The following is a 25,000-nucleotide window of genomic DNA, read 5'->3' as shown; positions in this document are numbered from 1 at the left end:
ATACATACACACACACCAACATCATACACACACACACACCGACATCCTACACACACACACACACACACACACACCGACATCATACACACACACACACACCGACATCATACACACACACACACACCAACATCATACACACACACACACACACTGACATCCTACACACACACACCGACATTATACACACACACACACACCGACATCCTACACACACACACACCGACATCATACACACACACACACACTCCGACATCCTACACACACACACCGACATCATACACACACACACACACACACCGACATCACACACACACACACACCGACATCACACACACACACTCCGACATCCTACACACACACACCGACATCATACACACACACACACACACACCGACATCCTACACACACACACTGACATCATACACACACACACACACCGACATCACACACACACACACCGACATCACACACACACACACCGACATCCTACACACACACACCGACATCATACACACACACACCGACATCCTACACACACACACCGACATCATACACACACACACACACACACACCGACATCCTACATACACACACTGACATCATACACACACACACACCGACATCACACACACACACCGACATCATACACACACACACACACACACCGACATCACACACACACCGACATCACACACACACACCGACATCACACACACACACACCGACATCCTACACACATTTAGAATAAAAAGGAGTTAAAGTAGTATTTCCCGAGCGGAGGAGGAAGACGGTGGATTCAGATCCCTGCAGAATCCTGATTAGAGGAAACGAGGGAATAACTAATGCTCCTTGTTTGAAGAAGAGAGAAAGGATGAGAAGAGAGGGAAGAAGTGGGTGAAAGTAAGAGAAGGGGAGATATGGGGCAAGGGGAGGAGAGGGAGAAGGGGAGGAGAGGGAGAGGGAGAAGGGGAAAGATGGAGAGGAGAGGGAGAAGGAGAGGAGAGGGAGAAGGAGAGGGAGAAGGGGAGAGATGGAGAGGAGAGAGAGAAGGAGAGGAGAGGGAGAAGGAGAGGGAGAAGGGGAGAGATGGAGAGGAGAAGGGGAGAGATGGAGAGGAGAGGTAGAAGGGGAGAGATGGAGAAGGGAGGGAGAAGGGGAGAGATGGAGAAGGGGAGAGATGGAGAGGAGAAGGGGAGAGATGGAGAGGAGAAGGGGAGAGATGGAGAGGGGAGGACACATCAGGTCATGTTGTTATAGAGAATACATCACTACATCATTCTGCTGGACACATCAGGTCATGTTGTTATAGAGAATACATCACTACATCATTCTGCTGGATACATCAGGTCATGTTGTTATAGAGAATACATCACTACATCATTCTGCTGGACACATCAGGTCATGTTGTTATAGAGAATACATCACTACATCATTCTGCTGGACACATCAGGTCATGTTGTTATAGAGAATACATCACTACATCATTCTGCTGGACACATCAGGTCATGTTGTTATAGAGAATACATCACTACATCATTCTGCTGGATACATCAGGTCATGTTGTTATAGAGAATACATCACTACATCATTCTGCTGGACACATCAGGTCATGTTGTTATAGAGAATACATCACTACATCATTCTGCTGGACACATCAGGTCATGTTGTTATAGAGAATACATCACTACATCATTCTGCTGGACACATCAGGTCATGTTGTTATAGAGAATACATCACTACATCATTCTGCTGGACACATCAGGTCATGTTGTTATAGAGAATACATCACTACATCATTCTGCTGGACACATCAGGTCATGTTGTTATAGAGAATACATCACTACATCATTCTGCTGGACACATCAGGTCATGTTGTTATATAGAATACATCACTACATCACTCTGCTGGACACATCAGGTCATGTTGTTATAGAGAATACATCACTACATCATTCTGCTGGACACATCAGGTCATGTTGTTATAGAATACATCACTACATCATTCTGCTGGACACATCAGGTCATGTTGTTATAGAATACATCACTACATCATTCTGCTGGACACATCAGGTCATGTTGTTATAGAGAATACATCACTACATCATTCTGCTGGACACATCAGGTCATGTTGTTATAGAGAATACATCACTACATCATTCTGCTGGACACATCAGGTCATGTTGTTATAGAATACATCACTACATCATTCTGCTGGACACATCAGGTCATGTTGTTATAGAGAATACATCACTACATCATTCTGCTGGACACATCAGGTCATGTTGTTATAGAGAATACATCACTACATCATTCTGCTGGACACATCAGGTCATGTTGTTATAGAATACATCACTACATCATTCTGCTGGACACATCAGGTCATGTTGTTATAGAGAATACATCACTACATCATTCTGCTGGACACATCAGGTCATGTTGTTAGAGAGAATACATCACTACATCATTCTGCTGGACACATCAGGTCATGTTGTTATAGAGAATACATCACTACATCATTCTGCTGGACACATCAGGTCATGTTGTTATAGAGAATATCACACATCAGGTCATGTTGTTATAGAGAATACATCACTACATCATTCTGCTGGACACATCAGGTCATGTTGTTAGAGAATACATCACTACATCATTCTGCTGGACACATCAGGTCATGTTGTTATAGAGAATACATCACTACATCATTCTGCTGGACACATCAGGTCATGTTGTTATAGAGAATACATCACTACATCATTCTGCTGGACACATCAGGTCATGTTGTTATAGAGAATACATCACTACATCATTCTGCTGGACACATCAGGTCATGTTGTTATAGAGAATACATCACTACATCATTCTGCTGGACACATCAGGTCATGTTGTTATAGAGAATACATCACTACATCATTCTGCTGGACACATCAGGTCATGTTGTTATAGAGAATACATCACTGCATCATTCTGCTGGACACATCAGGTCATGTTGTTATAGAGAATACATCACTACATCATTCTGCTGGACACATCAGGTCATGTTGTTATAGAGAATACATCACTACATCATTCTGCTGGACACATCAGGTCATGTTGTTATAGAGAATACATCACTACATCATTCTGCTGGACACATCAGGTCATGTTGTTATAGAGAATACATCACTACATCATTCTGCTGGACACATCAGGTCATGTTGTTATAGAGAATACATCACTACATCATTCTGCTGGACACATCAGGTCATGTTGTTATAGAGAATACATCACTACATCATTCTGCTGGACACATCAGGTCATGTTGTTATAGAGAATACATCACTACATCATTCTGCTGGACACATCAGGTCATGTTGTTATAGAGAATACATCACTACATCATTCTGCTGGACACATCAGGTCATGTTGTTATAGAGAATACATCACTACATCATTCTGCTGGACACATCAGGTCATGTTGTAATAGAGAATACATCACTACATCATTCTGCTGGACACATCAGGTCATGTTGTTATAGAGAATACATCACTACATCATTCTGCTGGACACATCAGGTCATGTTGTTATAGAGAATACATCACTGTTGAGAATACATCACTACATCATTCTGCTGGACACATCAGGTCATGTTGTTATAGAGAATACATCACTACATCATTCTGCTGGACACATCAGGTCATGTTGTTATAGAGAATACATCACTACATCATTCTGCTGGACACATCAGGTCATGTTGTTATAGAGAATACATCACTACATCATTCTGCTGGACACATCAGGTCATGTTGTTATAGAATACATCACTACATCATTCTGCTGGATACATCAGGTCATGTTGTTATAGAATACATCACTACCTCATTCTGCTGGACACATCAGGTCATGTTGTTATAGAGAATACATCACTACATCATTCTGCTGGACACATCAGGTCATGTTGTTGTTAGAGAATACATCACTACATCATTCTGCTGGACACATCAGGTCATGTTGTTGTTAGAGAATACATCACTACATCATTCAGCTGGACACATCAGGTCATGTTGTTATAGAATACATCACTACATCATTCTGCTGGACACATCAGGTCATGTTGTTATAGAGAATACATCACTACATCATTCTGCTGGACACATCAGGTCATGTTGTTATAGAGAATACATCACTACATCATTCTGCTGGACACATCAGGTCATGTTGTTATAGAGAATACATCACTACATCATTCTGCTGGACACATCAGGTCATGTTGTTATAGAGAATACATCACTACATCATTCTGCTGGACACATCAGGTCATGTTGTTATAGAGAATACATCACTACATCATTCTGCTGGACACATCAGGTCATGTTGTTATAGAGAATACATCACTACATCATTCTGCTGGACACATCAGGTCATGTTGTTATAGAGAATACATCACTACATCATTCTGCTGGACACATCAGGTCATGTTGTTATAGAGAATACATCACTACATCATTCTGCTGGACACATCAGGTCATGTTGTTATAGAGAATACATCACTACATCATTCTGCTGGACACATCAGGTCATGTTGTTATAGAGAATACATCACTACATCATTCTGCTGGACACATCAGGTCATGTTGTTATAGAGAATACATCACTACATCATTCTGCTGGACACATCAGGTCATGTTGTTATAGAGAATACATCACTACATCATTCTGCTGGACACATCAGGTCATGTTGTTATAGAGAATACATCACTACATCATTCTGCTGGACACATCAGGTCATGTTGTTATAGAGAATACATCACTACATCATTCTGCTGGACACATCAGGTCATGTTGTTATAGAGAATACATCACTACATCATTCTGCTGGACACATCAGGTCATGTTGTTAGAGAGAATACATCACTACATCATTCTGCTGGACACATCAGGTCATGTTGTTATAGAGAATACATCACTACATCATTCTGCTGGACACATCAGGTCATGTTGTTATAGAGAATACATCACTACATCATTCTGCTGGACACATCAGGTCATGTTGTTATAGAGAATACATCACTACATCATTCTGCTGGACACTGCTGGACACATCAGGTCATGTTGTTATAGAGAATACATCACTACATCATTCTGCTGGACACATCAGGTCATGTTGTTATAGAGAATACATCACTACATCATTCTGCTGGACACATCAGGTCATGTTGTTATAGAGAATACATCACTACATCATTCTGCTGGACACATCAGGTCATGTTGTTATAGAGAATACATCACTACATCATTCTGCTGGACACATCAGGTCATGTTGTTATAGAGAATACATCACTACATCATTCTGCTGGACACATCAGGTCATGTTGTTATAGAGAATACATCACTACATCATTCTGCTGGACACATCAGGTCATGTTGTTATAGAGAATACATCACTACATCATTCTGCTGGACACATCAGGTCATGTTGTTATAGAGAATACATCACTACATCATTCTGCTGGACACATCAGGTCATGTTGTTATAGAGAATACATCACTACATCATTCTGCTGGACACATCAGGTCATGTTGTTATAGAGAATACATCACTACATCATTCTGCTGGACACATCAGGTCATGTTGTTATAGAGAATACATCACTACATCATTCTGCTGGACACATCAGGTCATGTTGTTATAGAGAATACATCACTACATCATTCTGCTGGACACATCAGGTCATGTTGTTATAGAATACATCACTACATCATTCTGCTGGACACATCAGGTCATGTTGTTATAGAGAATACATCACTACCTCATTCTGCTGGACACATCAGGTCATGTTGTTATAGAGAATACATCACTACATCATTCTGCTGGACACATCAGGTCATGTTGTTGTTAGAGAATACATCACTACATCATTCTGCTGGACACATCAGGTCATGTTGTTATAGAATACATCACTACATCATTCTGCTGGACACATCAGGTCATGTTGTTATAGAGAATACATCACTACATCATTCAGCTGGACACATCAGGTCATGTTGTTATAGAATACATCACTACATCATTCTGCTGGACACATCAGGTCATGTTGTTATAGAGAATACATCACTACATCATTCTGCTGGACACATCAGGTCATGTTGTTATAGAGAATACATCACTACATCATTCTGCTGGACACATCAGGTCATGTTGTTATAGAGAATACATCACTACATCATTCTGCTGGACACATCAGGTCATGTTGTTATAGAGAATACATCACTACATCATTCTGCTGGACACATCAGGTCATGTTGTTATAGAGAATACATCACTACATCATTCTGCTGGACACATCAGGTCATGTTGTTATAGAGAATACATCACTACATCATTCTGCTGGACACATCAGGTCATGTTGTTATAGAGAATACATCACTACATCACTCTGCTGGACACATCAGGTCATGTTGTTATAGAGAATACATCACTACATCATTCTGCTGGACACATCAGGTCATGTTGTTATAGAATACATCACTACATCATTCTGCTGGACACATCAGGTCATGTTGTTATAGAGAATACATCACTACATCATTCTGCTGGACACATCAGGTCATGTTGTTATAGAATACATCACTACATCATTCTGCTGGACACATCAGGTCATGTTGTTATAGAATACATCACTACATCATTCTGCTGGACACATCAGGTCATGTTGTTATAGAATACATCACTACATCATTCTGCTGGACACATCAGGTCATGTTGTTATAGAGAATACATCACTACATCATTCTGCTGGACACATCAGGTCATGTTGTTATAGAGAATACATCACTACATCATTCTGCTGGACACATCAGGTCATGTTGTTATAGAGAATACATCACTACATCATTCTGCTGGACACATCAGGTCATGTTGTTATAGAGAATACATCACTACATCATTCTGCTGGACACATCAGGTCATGTTGTTATAGAGAATACATCACTACATCATTCTGCTGGACACATCAGGTCATGTTGTTATAGAGAATACATCACTACATCATTCTGCTGGACACATCAGGTCATGTTGTTATAGAGAATACATCACTACATCATTCTGCTGGACACATCAGGTCATGTTGTTATAGAGAATACATCACTACATCATTCTGCTGGACACATCAGGTCATGTTGTTATAGAGAATACATCACTACATCATTCTGCTGGACACATCAGGTCATGTTGCTATAGAGAATACATCACTACATCATTCTGCTGGACACATCAGGTCATGTTGCTATAGAGAATACATCACTACATCATTCTGCTGGACACATCAGGTCATGTTGTTATAGAGAATACATCACTACATCATTCTGCTGGACACATCAGGTCATGTTGTTATAGAGAATACATCACTACATCATTCTGCTGGACACATCAGGTCATGTTGTTATAGAATACATCACTACATCATTCTGCTGGACACATCAGGTCATGTTGTTATAGAGAATACATCACTACATCATTCAGCTGGACACATCAGGTCATGTTGTTATAGAGAATACATCACTACATCATTCTGCTGGACACATCAGGTCATGTTGTTATAGAGAATACATCACTCCATCATTCTGCTGGACACATCAGGTCATGTTGTTATAGAATACATCACTACATCATTCTGCTGGACACATCAGGTCATGTTGTTATAGAGAATACATCACTACATCATTCTGCTGGACACATCAGGTCATGTTGTTATAGAGAATACATCACTACATCATTCTGCTGGACACATCAGGTCATGTTGTTATAGAGAATACATCACTACATCATTCTGCTGGACACATCAGGTCATGTTGTTAGAGAGAATACATCACTACATCATTCTGCTGGACACATCAGGTCATGTTGTTATAGAGAATACATCACTACATCATTCTGCTGGACACATCAGGTCATGTTGTTATAGAGAATACATCACTACATCATTCTGCTGGACACATCAGGTCATGTTGTTATATAGAATACATCACTACATCATTCTGCTGGACACATCAGGTCATGTTGTTATAGAATACATCACTACATCATCATGTTGTTATAGAGAATACATCACTACATCATCTCTGCTGGACACATCAGGTCATGTTGTTATAGAATACATCACTACATCATTCTGCTGGACACATCAGGTCATGTTGTTATAGAGAATACATCACTACATCATTCTGCTGGACACATCAGGTCATGTTGTTATAGAGAATACATCACTACATCATTCTGCTGGACACATCAGGTCATGTTGTTATAGAGAATACATCACTACATCATTCTGCTGGACACATCAGGTCATGTTGTTATAGAGAATACATCACTACATCATTCTGCTGGACACATCAGGTCATGTTGTTATAGAGAATACATCACTACATCATTCTGCTGGACACATCAGGTCATGTTGTTATAGAGAATACATCACTACATCATTCTGCTGGACACATCAGGTCATGTTGTTATAGAGAATACATCACTACATCACTCTGCTGGACACATCAGGTCATGTTGTTATAGAATACATCACTACATCATTCTGCTGGATACATCAGGTCATGTTGTTATAGAATACATCACTACATCATTCTGCTGGACACATCAGGTCATGTTGTTATAGAGAATACATCACTACATCATTCTGCTGGACACATCAGGTCATGTTGTTATAGAGAATACATCACTACATCATTCTGCTGGACACATCAGGTCATGTTGTTATAGAATACATCACTCCATCATTCTGCTGGACACATCAGGTCATGTTGTTATAGAGAATACATCACTACATCATTCTGCTGGACACATCAGGTCATGTTGTTATAGAGAATACATCACTACATCATTCTGCTGGATACATCAGGTCATGTTGTTATAGAATACATCACTCCATCATTCTGCTGGACACATCAGGTCATGTTGTTATAGAATACATCACTACATCATTCTGCTGGATACATCAGGTCATGTTGTTATTATAGAATACATCACTACATCATTCTGCTGGACACATCAGGTCATGTTGTTATAGAGAATACATCACTACATCATTCTGCTGGACACATCAGGTCATGTTGTTATAGAGAATACATCACTACATCATTCTGCTGGACACATCAGGTCATGTTGTTATAGAGAATACATCACTACATCATTCTGCTGGACACATCAGGTCATGTTGTTATAGAGAATACATCACTACATCATTCTGCTGGACACATCAGGTCATGTTGTTATAGAGAATACATCACTACATCATTCTGCTGGATACATCAGGTCATGTTGTTATAGAATACATCACTCCATCATTCTGCTGGACACATCAGGTCATGTTGTTATAGAATACATCACTACATCATTCTGCTGGATACATCAGGTCATGTTGTTAGAGAGAATACATCACTACATCATTCTGCTGGACACATCAGGTCATGTTGTTATAGAGAATACATCACTACATCATTCTGCTGGACACATCAGGTCATGTTGTTATAGAGAATACATCACTACATCATTCTGCTGGACACATCAGGTCATGTTGTTATAGAGAATACATCACTACATCATTCTGCTGGATACATCAGGTCATGTTGTTATAGAGAATACATCACTACATCATTCTGCTGGACACATCAGGTCATGTTGTTATAGAGAATACATCACTACATCATTCTGCTGGACACATCAGGTCATGTTGTTATAGAGAATACATCACTACATCATTCTGCTGGACACATCAGGTCATGTTGTTATAGAGAATACATCACTACATCATTCTGCTGGACACATCAGGTCTGTTATGAACTTGAGTGAAGACCCAAAAGCGGTTTTAACAGAAAACAGAGTTCTTTAATGAAAAAACAGGAATGGCATAAATCCTCTTCCAACGTTGTCAGCGGAACAAAAAGAACGTTAGTATAGTGCAGGTGGCACCTGCCAGGCAGACTCCGACAGGACAGGACAAGGTGGAAGCAAACGAGACGACAGCTTGCTTCTGGCATCAAAAAACACAAACAAGAATCAGACCCTGAAAGTAGCAGGAACAGAGAAAGAAATAGAGACCTAATCAGAGGGGGAAGAGAGAACAGGTGTGAAAGAGTGAATGAGCTAGTTAGAGGAGATGTAGAACAGCTGAAGAATGAGAGACAGAGAAGGTAACCTAAAAAGACCAGCAGAGAGAGAGAGTGAAGAGAAAGGACAGGAACAGACATAACAAGACATGACAGTACCCCCCCCCCACTCACCGAGCGCCTCCTGGCGCACTCGAGGAGGAAACCTGGCGGCAACGGAGGAAATCATCGATCAGCGAACGGTCCAGCACGTCCCGAGAGGGAACCCAACTCCTCTCCTCAGGACCGTACCCCTCCCAATCCACTAGGTACTGATGACCACGGCCCCGAGGGCGCATGTCCAAAATCTTACGAACCCTGTAGATGGGTGCGCCCTCGACAAGGATGGGGGGGGGGAGGGACGAGCGGGGGCGCGAAGAACGGGCTTAACACAGGAGACATGGAAGACCGGGTGAACGCGACGAAGATAGCGGGAGAAGAAGTCGCACTGCGACAGGATTAATGACCTAGGAAATACGGAACGGACCAATGAACCGCGGGGCCAACTTGCGAGAAGCTGTCTTAAGGGGAAGGTTCTGAGTGGAGAGCCATACTCTCTGACCGCAACAATATCTAGGACTCTTGGTCCTACGCTTATTAGCGGCCCTCACAGTCTGCGCCCTATTACGGCAAAGTGCCGACCTGACCCCCTTCCAGGTGCGCTCGCAACGCTGGACAAAAGCCTGAGCGGAGGGGACGCAGGACTCGGCGAGCTGAGATGAGAACAGCGGAGGCTGGTACCCGAGGCTACACTGAAAAGGGGATAGACCGGTAGCAGACGAGGGAAGCGAGTTGTGGGCGTACTCTGCCCAGGGGAGCTGTTCTGACCAAGACGCAGGGTTACGAAAAGAAAGACTGCGTAAAATGCGACCAACAGTCTGATTGGCCCGTTCGGCTTGACCGTTAGACTGGGGATGAAAGCCGGACGAGAGACTGACGGAAGCCCCAATCAAACGGCAAAACTCCCTCCAAAATTGAGACGTGAACTGCGGGCCTCTGTCGGAAACGACGTCAGACGGAAGGCCATGAATTCGGAAAACATTCTCGATAATGATCTGAGCCGTCTCCTTAGCAGAAGGGAGCTTATCGAGAGGAATGAAATGAGCCGCCTTAGAGAATCTATCGACAACCGTAAGAATAACTGTCTTCCCCGCTGATGAAGGCAGTCCGGTGATAAAATCTAAAGCGATGTGAGACCACGGTCGAGAGGGAATGGGAAGCGGTCTGAGACGGCCGGCAGGAGGAGAGTTCCCAGATTTAGTCTGCGCGCAGACCGAACAAGCGGCGACAAATCGACGCGCGTCACGTTCCCGAGTGGGCCACCAGAAACGCTGGCGAATGGAAGCGAGCGTACCCGAACGCCGGGGTGGCCGGCTAACTTGGCAGAGTGGGCCCACTGAAGAACGGCCGGACGAGTAGGAACGGGAACGAACAGAAGGTTCCTAGGACAAGCTCGCGGCGACGGAGTGTGAGCGAGTGCTTGCTTTACCTGCCTCTCAATTCCCCAGACAGTCAACCCGACAACACGCCCGTCAGGGAGAATCCCCTCGGGGTCGGTGGAGACCTCAGAAGAACTGAAGAGACGAGATAAAGCATCAGGCTTGGTGTTTTTTGAGCCCGGACGATAAGAAATAACAAACTCGAAACGAGCGAAAAACAGAGCCCAACGAGCCTGACGCGCATTAAGTCGTTTGGCTGAACGGATGTACTCAAGGTTCCTATGGTCAGTCCAAACGACAAAAGGAACGGTCGCCCCCTCCAACCACTGTCGCCATTCGCCTAGGGCTAAGCGGATGGCGAGCAGTTCGCGATTACCAACATCATAGTTACGTTCTGACGGCGATAAGCGATGAGAGAAAACGCGCAAGGATGGACCTTGCCGTCAGAGAGAGAGCGCTGAGAAAGAATGGCTCCCACGCCCACCTCTGACGCGTCAACCTCAACAACAAACTGGCTAGAGATGTCAGGTGTAACAAGAATAGGAGCGGATGTAAAACGATTCTTAAGAAGATCAAAAGCTCCCTGGGCGGAAACGGACCACTTAAAGCACGTCTTAACAGAAGTAAGGGCTGTGAGGGGAGCTGCCACCTGACCGAAATTACGGATGAAACGACGATAGAAATTAGCGAAGCCCAGAAAGCGCTGCAGCTCGACGCGTGACTTAGGAACGGGCCAATCAATGACAGCCTGGACCTTAGCGGGATCCATCTTAATGCCCTCAGCGGAAATAACGGAACCGAGAAAAGGGACAGAGGCGGCATGAAAAATGCACTTCTCAGCCTTCACATAAAGACAGTTCTCCAAAAGGCGCTGGAGGACGCGTCGCACGTGCTGAACATGAATCGAGAGAGACGGAGAAAAAATCAGGATATCATCCATGTAAACGAAAACAAAAATGTTCAGCATGTCTCTCAGGACGTCGTTAACTAGTGCCTGAAAGACAGCTGGAGCGTTAACGAGGCCGAAAGGAAGAACCCGGTATTCAAAGTGCCCTAACGGAGTGTTAAACGCCGTCTTCCACTCGTCCCCCTCCCTGATGCGCACGAGATGGTAGGCGTTACGAAGGTCCAATTTGGTGAAAAACCTGGCTCCCTGCAGGATCTCGAAGGCTGAAGACATAAGAGGAAGCGGATAACGATTCTTAACTGTTATGTCATTCAGCCCTCGATAATCCACGCATGGGCGCAGGGACCCGTCCTTCTTCTGAACAAAAAAAAACCCCGCTCCGGCGGGAGAGGAGGAGGAGACAATGGTACCGGCGTTGAGCGAAACCGACAAATAATCCTCGAGAGCCTTACGTTCGGGAGCCGACAGAGAGTATAATCTACCCCGGGGGGAGTAGTTCCCGGAAGGAGATCAATACTACAGTCATACGACCGGTGTGGAGGGAGAGAAGTGGCCTTGGAACGACTGAACACCGTGCGCAGATCGTGATACTCCTCCGGCACCCCTGTCAAATCGCCAGGCTCCTCCTGTGAAGTAGAGACAGAGGAAACAGGAGGGATAGCAGACATTAAACAGGTTACATGACAAGAAACATTCCAGGATAGGATAGTATTACTAGACCAATTAATAGAAGGGTTATGGCGCACTAGCCAGGGATGACCCAAAACAACAGGTGTAAAAGGTGAACGAAAAATTAAAAAAGAAATGGTTTCGCTATGATTACCAGAGACAGTGAGGGTTAAAGGCAGCGTCTCACGCTGAATCTTGGGGAGAGAACTACCATCTAAAGCGAACAAGGCCGTGGGCTCCCTAACTGTCTGAGAGGAATGTCATGTTCCCGAGCCCAGGTCTCGTCCATAAAACAGCCCTCCGCCCCAGAGTCTATCAAGGCACTGCAGGAAGCAGATGAACCGGGCCAGCGGAGATGGACCGGAAAAGTAGTGCGTGATCCAGAAGGAGAGGCCTGAGTAGTTGCGCTCACCAGTAGCCCTCCTCTTACTGATGAGCTCTGGCTTTTACTGGACATGAGGTGACAAAATGACCAGCGGAGCCGCAGTAGAGACAGAGGCGATTGGTGATTCTCCGTTCCTTCTCCTTGGCCGAGATGCGGATACCCCCAGCTGCATAGGCTCAGCATCCGAGCCGGCGGAGGAGGGTGGCAGTGATGCGGCAGGTGGCAGTGATGTGGAGAGGGGAGCAGCGGAGAACGCGAGCTCCTTTCCTCGAGCTCGGCGACGAAGATCAAACCGTCGCTCTATGCGAATAGCGAGAGCTATTAAGGAGTCCAGACTGGAAGGAACCTCCCGGGAGAGGATCTCGTCCTTAACCTCGACGAGGAGACCCTCCAGAAAACGAGCGAGCAAAGCCGGCTCGTTCCAGTCACTTGAGGCAGCGAGAGTGCGAAACTCAATAGAATAATCCGTTATGGATCGATTCCCCTGACATAGGGAAGACAGGGCCCTGGAAGCCTCCTCCCCAAAAACAGAACGGTCAAAAACCCGTATCATCTCCTCCTTAAAGTCTTGATACTGGTTAATACACTCAGCCCTCGCCTCCCAGACTGCCGTGCCCCACTCACGCGCCCGTCCGGTAAGGAGAGAAATGACGTAGGCGATGCGGGCTGCGCTCCTGGAGTAAGTGTTGGGCTGGAGAGAGAACACCACATCACACTGAGTGAGGAATGAGCGGCACTCAGTGGGCTCCCCAGAGTAACACGGCGGGTTGTTGATCCTGGGCTCCGGAGACTCGGAAACCCTGGAAGTGGGCGGTGGATCGAGGTGGAGTTGGTGAACCTGTCTTGTGAGGTCGGAGACTTGGACGGCCAGGGTCTCAACGGCATGTCGAGCAGCAGACAATTCCTCCTCGTGTCTGCCTAGCATCGCTCCCTGGATCTCGACGGCGGAGTGAAAAGGGTCCGGAGCCGCTGGGTCCATTCTTGGTCTGATTCTTCTGTTATGAATTTGAGTGAAGACCCAAAAGCGGTTTTAACAGAAAACAGAGTTCTTTAATGAAAAAACAGGAATGGCATAAATCCTCTTCCAACGTTGTCAGCGGAACAAAAAGAACGTTAGTATAGTGCAGGTGGCACCTGCCAGGCAGACTCCGACAGGACAGGACAAGGTGGAAGCAAACGAGACGACAGCTTGCTTCTGGCATCAAAAAACACAAACAAGAATCAGACCCTGAAAGTAGCAGGAACAGAGAAAGAAATAGAGACCTAATCAGAGGGGGAAGAGAGAACAGGTGTGAAAGAGTGAATGAGCTAGTTAGAGGAGATGTAGAACAGCTGAAGAATGAGAGACAGAGAAGGTAACCTAAAAAGACCAGCAGAGAGAGACAGAGTGAAGAGAAAGGACAGGAACAGACATAACAAGACATGACAAGGTCATATTGTTATAGAGAATACATCACTACATCATTCTGCTGGACACATCAGGTCATGTTGTTATAGAGAATACATCACTACATCATTCTGCTGGACACATCAGGTCATGTTGTTATAGAGAATACATCACTACATCATTCTGCTGGACACATCAGTTCATGTTGTTATAGAGAATACATCACTACATCATTCTGCTGGACACATCAGGTCATGTTGTTATATAGAATACATCACTACATCATTCTGCTGGACACATCAGGTCATGTTGTTATAGAGAATACATCACTACATCATTCTGCTGGACACATCAGGTCATGTTGTTATAGAGAATACATCACTACATCATTCTGCTGGACACATCAGGTCATGTTGTTATAGAATACATCACTACATCATTCTGCTGGACACATCAGGTCATGTTGTTATAGAGAATACATCACTACATCATTCTGCTGGACACATCAGGTCATGTTGTTATAGAGAATACATCACTACATCATTCTGCTGGACACATCAGGTCATGTTGTTATAGAGAATACATCACTACATCATTCTGCTGGACACATCAGGTCATGTTGTTATAGAGAATACATCACTACATCATTCTGCTGGACACATCAGGTCATGTTGTTAGAGAGAATACATCACTACATCATTCTGCTGGACACATCAGGTCATGTTGTTATAGAATACATCACTACATCATTCTGCTGGACACATCAGGTCATGTTGTTATAGAATACATCACTACATCATTCTGCTGGACACATCAGGTCAACACATCAGAATTCAAGCCAACGGCAGAATATTGAGCATTCTGGGTACAACCCGAAAGGAAGCATTGTCTCAGTAGAAAATGGGTCTCACTTCACGTCCTGTGTGACTTCCTGTTTCCTGTGATCAGATCCACTGCTGGCAGGGTGACAGACAGAACGAGACGGAGAAGGTGGTGTTTGTTCCTGACAGGCGTGTTCGTCTGGTCAACCTCACGTGTTACACGTCCTACCTCGTCACGCTGTCTGCCTTCAACGTGGCTGGAGACGGTCCGCCCAGCGAACCCCGGGGCGCCAGGACCCTACAGGCCGGTAGGTTCCCTTACCTCTAACCCCTAACCCCGGGGCGCCAGGACCCTACAGGCTGGTAGGTTCCCTAACCTCTAACCCCTAACCCCGGGGCGCCAGGACCCTACAGGCTGGTAGGTTCCCTTACCTCTAACCCCTAACCTCTAACCCCTAACCTCTAACCCCTAACCTCTAACCCCTTACCTCTAACCCCTAACCCCGGGGCGCCAAGACCCTACAGGCCGGTAGGTTCCCTAACCACTAACCCCGGGGCGCCAGGACCCTACAGGCCGGTAGGTTCCCTAACCTCTAACCCCTAACCCCGGGCCGCCATGACCCCTAACCTCTAACCCCGGGTCGCCAAGACCCTACAGGCCGGTAGGTTGCCTTACCTCTAACCCCTAACCCCGGGGCGCCAGGACCCTACAGGCCGGTAGGTTCCCTAACCCCTAACCCCGGGGCGCCAGGACCCTACAGACTGGTAGGTTCCCTAACCTCTAACCCCTAACCCCGGGCCGCCATGACCCTACAGGCCGGTAGGTTCCCTTACCTCTAACCCCTAACCTCTAACCCCGGGAGGCCAAGACCCTACAGGCCGATAGGTTCCCTAACCTCTAACCCCTAACCTCTAACCCCAGGAGGCCAAGACCCTACAGGCTGGTAGGCTCCCTAACCTCTAACCCTTAACCCCGTGGCGCCAGGCCCCTACAGGCCGGTAGGTTCCCTAACCTCTAACCTCTAACCCCGTGGCGCCAGGCCCCTACAGGCTGGTAGGTTCCCTAACCTCTAACCCCGGGGCGCCAGGACCCTACAGGCTGGTAGGTTCCCTAACCTCTAACCCTTAACCCCGGGGCGCCAGGACCCTACAGGCTGGTAGGTTCCCAAACCCCTAACCCCTAACCTCTAACCCTGTGGCGCCACTACCCTACAGGCCGGTAGGTTCCCTAACCTCTAACCCCTAACTTCTAACCCCGGGAGGCCAAGACCCTACAGGCTGGTAGGTTCCCTAACCCCTAACCCCGGGGCGCCAGGACCCTACAGGCCGGTAGGTTCCCTAACCTCTAACCCCTAACCCCGGGGCGCCAGGACCCTACAGACTGGTAGGTTCCCTAACCTCTAACCCCTAACCCCGGGCCGCCATGACCCTACAGGCCGGTAGGTTCCCTTACCTCTAACCCCTAACTTCTAACCCCGGGAGGCCAAGACCCTACAGGCTGGTAGGTTCCCTAACCTCTAACCCCGGGGCGCCAAGACCCTACAGGCTGGTAGGTTCCCTAACCTCTAACCCCGGGGCGCCAAGACCCTACAGGCTGGTAGGTTCCCTAACCTCTAACCCCTAACCCCGGGCCGCCATGACCCCTAACCTCTAACCCCTAACTTCTAACCCCGGGAGGCCAAGACCCTACAGGCTGGTAGGTTCCCTAACCTCTAACCCCGGGAGGCCAAGACCCTACAGGCCGGTAGGTTCCCTAACCTCTAACCCCTAACCCCGGGGCGCCAAGACCCTACAGGCCGGTAGGTTCCCTTACCTCTAACCCCTAACCCCGGGGCGCCAGGACCCTACAGGCCGGTAGGTTCCCTAACCTCTAACCCCTAACCTCTAACCCCAGCGCGCCTAGACCCTACAGGCCGGTGGGTTCCCTAACCTCCAACCCCTAACCTCTAACCCCGGGAGGCCAAGACCCTACAGGCCGGTAGGTTCCCTAACCTCTAACCCCGGGAGGCCAAGACCCTACAGGCCGGTAGGTTCCCTAGCCTCTAACCCCGGGAGGCCAAGACCCTACAGGCTGGTAGGTTCCCTAACCTCTAACCCCGGGAGGCCAAGACCCTACAGGCCGGTAGGTTCCCTAGCCTCTAACCCCGGGAGGCCAAGACCCTACAGGCTGGTAGGTTCCCTAACCTCTAACCCCGGGAGGCCAAGACCCTTACACACACACATCTAATAGTATCTGATCCCAGGTCTGTGTTATTAAAGTAGAACATTTCGATGGTTTGAATGTAATGATGACCTGTGTAACCTCTCCCCCCCCCAGCCCCCAGCCAGCCTAGTTTCCTGTCGTTTTCGGAGGTGACAGGATGGAGTGTCAACGTCTCCTGGGGGGCGCCCAGCGCTTCTAACGGGGTCGTGGAGGGGTACAGGGTGGTCTACCAGCCCACACAGCCTGTACAGGGTAACTAACACACACACAGCCTTCTAACGGGGTCGTGGAGGGGTACAGGGTGGTCTACCAGCCCACACAGCCTGTACAGGGTAACTAACACACACACAGCCTTCTAACGGGGTCGTGGAGGGGTACAGGGTGGTCTACCAGCCCACACAGCCTGTACAGGGTAACTAACACACACACAGCCTTCTAACAGGGTCGTGGAGGGGTACAGGGTGGTCTACCAGCCCACACAGCCTGTACAGGGTAACTAACACACACACAGCCTTCTAACAGGGTCGTGGAGGGGTACAGGGTGGTCTACCAGCCCACACAGCCTGTACAGGGTAACTAACACACACACAGCCTTCTAACTGGGTAGTGGAGGGGTACAGGGTGGTCTACCAGCCCACACAGCCTGTACAGGGTAACTAACACACACACAGCCTTCTAACTGGGTAGTGGAGGGGTACAGGGTGGTCTACCAGCCACACAGCCTGTACAGGGTAACTAACACACACACAGCCTTCTAACTGGGTAGTGGAGGGGTACAGGGTGGTCTACCAGCCCACACAGCCTGTACAGGGTAACTAACACACACACAGCCTTCTAACTGGGTAGTGGAGGGGTACAGGGTGGTCTACCAGCCCACACAGCCTGTACAGGGTAACTAACACACACACAGCCTTCTAACTGGGTAGTGGAGGGGTACAGGGTGGTCTACCAGCCCACACAGCCTGTACAGGGTAACTAACACACACACAGCCTTCTAACGGGGTCGTGGAGGGGTACAGGGTGGTCTACCAGCCCACACAGCCTGTACAGGGTAACTAACACACACACAGCCTTCTAACGGGGTAGTGGAGGGGTACAGGGTGGTCTACCAGCCCACACAGCCTGTACAGGGTAACTAACACACACACAGCCTTCTAACGGGGTCGTGGAGGGGTACAGGGTGGTCTACCAGCCCACACAGCCTGTACAGGGTAACTAACACACACACAGCCTTCTAACGGGGTCGTGGAGGGGTACAGGGTGGTCTACCAGCCCACACAGCCTGTACAGGGTAACTAACACACACACAGCCTTCTAACGGGGTAGTGGAGGGGTACAGGGTGGTCTACCAGCCCACACAGCCTGTACAGGGTAACTAACACACACACAGCCTTCTAACTGGGTAGTGGAGGGGTACAGGGTGGTCTACCAGCCCACACAGCCTGTACAGGGTAACTAACACACACACAGCCTTCTAACGGGGTAGTGGAGGGGTACAGGGTGGTCTACCAGCCCACACAGCCTGTACAGGGTAACTAACACACACACAGCCTTCTAACGGGGTCGTGGAGGGGTACAGGGTGGTCTACCAGCCCACACAGCCTGTACAGGGTAACTAACACACACACAGCCTTCTAAGAGGGTAGTGGAGGGGTACAGGGTGGTCTACCAGCCCACACAGCCTGTACAGGGTAACGAACACACACACAGCCTTCTAACGGGGTCGTGGAGGGGTACAGGGTGGTCTACCAGCCCACACAGCCTGTACAGGGTAACGAACACACACACAGCCTTCTAACGGGGTAGTGGAGGGGTACAGGGTGGTCTACCAACCCACACAGCCTGTACAGGGTAACTAACACACACACAGCCTTCTAACGGGGTAGTGGAGGGGTACAGGGTGGTCTACCAGCCCACACAGCCTGTACAGGGTAACGAACACACACACAGCCTTCTAACGGGGTAGTGGAGGGGTACAGAGTGGTCTACCAACCCACACAGCCTGTACAGGGTAACTAACACACACACCTAGCAACACACACAGCCTTCTAACGGGGTAGTGGAGGGGTACAGGGTGGTCTACCAGCCCACACAGCCTGTACAGGGTAACGAACACACACACAGCCTTCTAACGGGGTAGTGGAGGGGTACAGGGTGGTCTACCAACACACACAGCCTTCTAACGGGGTAGTGGAGGGGTACAGGGTGGTCTACCAGCCCACACAGCCTGTTCAGGGTAACTAACACACACACCTAGCAACACACACTGCCTGTACAGGGTAACTAACACACACACCTAGCAACACACACAGCCTTCTAACGGGGTAGTGGAGGGGTACAGGGTGGTCTACCAGCCCACACAGCCTGTACAGGGTAACTAACACACACACCTAGCAACACACACAGCCTGTACAGGGTAACTAACACACACACCTAGCAACACACACAGCCTGTACAGGGTAACTAACACACACACACAGCCTTCTAACGGGGTAGTGGAGGGGTACAGGGTGGTCTACCAGCCCACACAGCCTTTACAGGGTAACTAACACACACACAGCCTTCTAACGGGGTAGTGGAGGGGTACAGGGTGGTCTACCAACCCACACAGCCTTTACAGGGTAACTAACACACACACAGCCTTCTAACGGGGTAGTGGAGGGGTACAGGGTGGTCTACCAACCCACACAGCCTGTACAGGGTAACTAAGACACACACCTAGCAACACACACAGCCTGTACAGGGTAACTAACACACACACCTAGCAACACACACAGCCTGTACAGGGTAACTGGTGTTTAATGGTCTACCAACCCACACAGCCTGTACAGGGTAACTAACACTCACACCTAGCAACACACACAGCCTGTACAGGGTAACTAACACACACACACAGCCTTCTAACGGGGTAGTGGAGGGGTACAGGGTGGTCTACCAACCCACACAGCCTGTACAGGGTAACTAACACACACACAGCCTTCTAACGGGGTAGTGGAGGGGTACAGGGTGGTCTACCAACCCACACAGCCTGTACAGGGTAACTAACACACACACCTAGCAACACACACAGCCTGTACAGGGTAACTAACACACACACACCTAGCAACACACACAGCCTTCTAACGGGGTAGTGGAGGGGTACAGGGTGGTCTACCAACCCACACAGCCTGTACAGGGTAACTGGTGTTTAATGGTGTTTATATATCTATACATGTTTTAATGTGTGTGTGTGTGTGTGTGTGTGTGTGTGTGTGTGTGTGTGTGTGTGTGTGTGTGTGTGTGTGTGTGTGTGTGTGTGTGTGTGTGTGTGTGTGTGTGTGTGTGTGTGTGTGTGTGTGTGTGTGTGTGTGTGTGTGTGTGTGTGTGCGTGTCTAGGTGTGAGTCGGGTGGTGACGGTGGATGTGAAGGGTAGCTGGCAGCGTTGGTTGAAGGTCAGAGACCTGACTAAAGGAGTAATCTACAGGTTCAGTGTCCAGGCCAGAACAGTCAGCTACGGACCTGCTGCCCACTGTAACGTCACCTCACAACCTCTACAGGGTAAGGAGAGGGGGGGGTTTGGGGTGTGTGTGAGAGGTGTGTGTGTATAGTGTGTGTGTGTTGTTTGTGAGGTGTGTGTGTGTTGTTTGTGAGGTGTGTGTGTGTTGTTTGTGAGGTGTGTGTGTGTGTTGTTTGTGAGGTGAGTGTGTTTAGTGTGTGAGGTGTGTGTGTTTAGTGTGTGAGGTGTGTGTGTGTTGTTTGTGAGGTGTGTGTTGTGTGTGAGGTGAGTGTGTTTAGTGTGTGAGGTGTGTGTGTTTAGTGTGTGAGGTGTGTGTGTGTTGTTTGTGAGGTGTGTGTGTGTTGTGTGTGAGGTGTGTGTGTGTTGTGTGTGAGGTGAGTGTGTTTAGTGTGTGAGGTGTATGTGTAGTGTGTGAGATGTGTGTGTGAAGTGTTTAGTCCCAGAGTCCTTAGCTTAGTGATCAGCTTCGTGGGCACTATGGTGTTGAACGCTGAGCTGTAGTCAATGAACACCATTCTCACAGAGGTGATCCTCTTGTCCAGGTGAGGAAAGGGCAGTGTGGAGGGCGATTGAGATTGCAGCATCTGTGGATCTGTTGGGGCGGTATGCGAATTGGATTGGGTCTCGGGTGTCCGGGAGGAGGCTGTTGATGTGAGCCACGACCAGCCATTCAAAGCACTTCATGGCTACCGACGTGAGTCCCATGGGGCGGTAATCATTTAGGCAGTTTACCTTCACTTCCTTGGGCACAGGGACTGTGTTGGTCTGCTTGAAACATGTTGGTATTACAGACTCTGTCAGGGGAACATGTCAGTGAAGACACTTGACAGTTGGTCAGCGCATGCTTCAAGTACACGTCTTGGTAATCTGTCTGGCCCAGTGGCTTTGTAAATGTTGACCTGTTTAAAGGTTTTGTTCACATCGACGACCGAGAGCATTATCACACAGTCATCCAGAACAGCTGGTGGTCTCGTGCATGCTTCAGTGTTGCTTGCCTTGAAGCAAGCATAAAAGGCATTTGGCTCGTCTGGTAGGCTCGCGTCAATGGGCAGGTTGCGTCAGGGTTTCTCTTTGTAGTCCGTAATAGTTTTCAAGCCTGACGAGCGTCAGAGCTGGTGTAGTAGGATTCAATCTTTATCCTGTATTGACGCTTTGCTTGTTTGATGGTTCGTCTGATGGCATAGCGGGATTTATTATAAGCGTCCGGATTAGTCTCCCGATCCTTGAAAGTTCTAGCCTTTATGTGGATGTTGCCTGTAATCCATGGCTTCTGGTTGGGATATGTACGTACAGTCACTGTGGGGATGCACTTATTGATGAAGCCAATGACTGAGGTAGTATATTCCTCAATGCCATGTGTATGTGAAGTGTGTGAGGTGTGTGTTAAGTGTGTTAGGTTTATGTGTGTTCAGCTCCAGACCTGCTATAATAACATCCCCAACATCTACAGGTCTCTGTGTTTATATGGTCTGAATGGCTCCTCCCTCTCTCCCCCAGGCACCCCTGGTTCGCCCATGGAGATGTCAGTCACCAAGTCCTCCTCGGCGCTGACCATTCATTGGTCGGAGGGAGACGCGGGGGCGGGACCTGTCATAGGTTACGTCATCGAGGCTCGTCCCTCAGGTGAGCAAGCCTATGTGTGTCCGTGGTGTGTGTCTGTGGTGTGTGTGGTGTGTGTCTGTGGTGCGTGTGTGTGGTGGCTGTGGTGTGTGTGTGTGGTGGCTGTGGTGTGTGTGGTGTGTGTCTGTGGTGCGTGTGTGTGGTGGCTGTGGTGTGTGTATGGTGTGTGTGTGTGTGTGTGTGTGTGTGTGTGTGTGTGTGTGTGTGTGTGTGTGTGTGTGTGTGTGTGTGTGTGTGTGTGTGTGTGTGTGTGTGTGTGTGTGTGTGTGTGTGTGTGTCTGTGGTGTGTGTCTGTTGTGTGTGCGTGTGTGTGTGTGCGTGTCTGTGGTGTGTGTCTGTGGTGTGTGTGTGTGTGTGTGTGTGTGTGTGTCTGTGGTGTGTGTGTGTGTGTGTGTGTGTGTGTGTGTGTGTGTGTCTGTGGTGTGTGTGTGTGTCTGTGGTGTGTGTGTGTGTGTGTGTGTCTGTGTGTGTGTGTGTGTGTGTGTGTGTCTGTGGTGTGTGTGTGTGTGGTGTGTGTGTGTGTGTGTGTCTGTGGTGTGTGTGTGTGTCTGTGGTGTGTGTCTGTGGTGTGTGTGTGTGTGTGTGTGTGTGTGTGTGTGTGTGTGTGTGTGTGTGTGTGTGTGTGTGTGTGTGTGTGTGTGTGTGTGTGTGTGTGTGTGTGTGGTGTGTGTCTGTGGTGTGTGTCTGTGGTGTGTGTCTTCTCTATCCTTCTATCACTAATGATATTTACACTTCCTTTTACATTCTCTCACTACCCTCCTTCTCTCCCTTCCTACTCTCTCTCCCTCTCACTCTTCCCCGTCTCTCTCTCCCTCTCACTCTTCCCCCCTCTCTCTTCCCCCCTCTCTCTCCCTCTCACTCTTCCCCCTCTCACTCTTCCCCCCTCTCTCTCCCTCTCACTCTTCCCCCCTCTCTCTTCCCCCCTCTCTCTCCCTCTCACTCTCCCCCTCTCACTCTTCCCCCCTCTCTCTCCCTCTCACTCTTCCCCCCTCTCTCTCTTCCCCGTCTCTCTCCTCCTCTCACTCTTCCCTCCTCTCTCTCTTTCTCTCTCGCTCTTCAGATGAAGGGATGTGGGACTCGTTTGTCAGGCTCCTCCCCGCCAGCAGTAGGTCAGTAACCGTGGAGATGGACCGTCTGAGGTCAGGGGTCGGATATGAGTTCCGTGTCATCGCTGTCAATCGCTACGGTTATGGAGAACCCAGCACGCCATCCACCGCGCTCGCTGGTAAACACACACGCACACACGCACACACACACACACACACACACACACACACACACACACACACACACACACACACACACACACACACACACACACACACACACACACACACGCGCGCACACACACACACACCACAGACACCACAGACACACACACACACACACACACACACACACACAACACAGACACACCACACACACACCACATACACACCACATACACACCACACACACACACACACACACGCGTGCACACACACACACGCACACGCACACACACACGCACACACACACACACACACACACACACACACACACACACACACACACAGTCTCTGTGTTAACACCGTGCTGCCATCTAGTGTCAGACTGAAGCAGCTCCAGCTGTAACAGTATCAACAGCATCCTGTCACCAGACTGCTTATAAAGGCCTTCATAACAGTGATATGTCTCCAGACCGGTTATAAAGGCCTTCATAACAGTGATATGTCTCCATCCTGTCACCAGACTGCTTATAAAGGCCCTCATAACAGTGATATGTCTCCATCCTGTCACCAGACTGCTTATAAAGGCCTTCATAACAGTGATATGTCTCCATCCTGTCACCAGACTGGTTATAAAGGCCTTCATAACAGTGATATGTCTCCAGACTGCTTATAAAGGCCTTCATAACAGTGATATGTCTCCATCCTGTCTCCAGACTGCTTATAAAGGCCT

At 48.0% G+C, this 25,000-nt stretch overlaps 2 protein-coding genes across 2 annotated transcripts in view; one reads left to right on the top strand and one right to left on the bottom strand.

Moving 5' to 3' along the window:
* LOC135532479 (zinc finger protein 436-like) overlaps nucleotides 1-25,000 on the bottom strand; it is a 781,678-nt gene that overhangs the window by 637,776 nt on the left and 118,902 nt on the right. The gene's annotated exons all lie outside the window — the stretch shown is intronic.
* The window catches only part of LOC135532795 (protein sidekick-1-like), a 346,541-nt gene that overhangs the window by 315,175 nt on the left and 6,366 nt on the right, over nucleotides 1-25,000 (top strand). The window contains exons 37-41 of the mRNA XM_064960236.1: nucleotides 15,868-16,048; nucleotides 18,058-18,195; nucleotides 21,319-21,480; nucleotides 22,937-23,062; nucleotides 24,120-24,284. Coding sequence (XP_064816308.1) covers nucleotides 15,868-16,048; nucleotides 18,058-18,195; nucleotides 21,319-21,480; nucleotides 22,937-23,062; nucleotides 24,120-24,284 — 772 coding nt within the window. The remainder of the gene's footprint in view (nucleotides 1-15,867; nucleotides 16,049-18,057; nucleotides 18,196-21,318; nucleotides 21,481-22,936; nucleotides 23,063-24,119; nucleotides 24,285-25,000) is intronic.

This window comes from Oncorhynchus masou, chromosome 5 (assembly GCF_036934945.1).
Source record: "Oncorhynchus masou masou isolate Uvic2021 chromosome 5, UVic_Omas_1.1, whole genome shotgun sequence".
NCBI lineage: Eukaryota > Metazoa > Chordata > Actinopteri > Salmoniformes > Salmonidae > Oncorhynchus > Oncorhynchus masou.
This window is presented reverse-complemented; position numbering and strand designations above follow the sequence as displayed.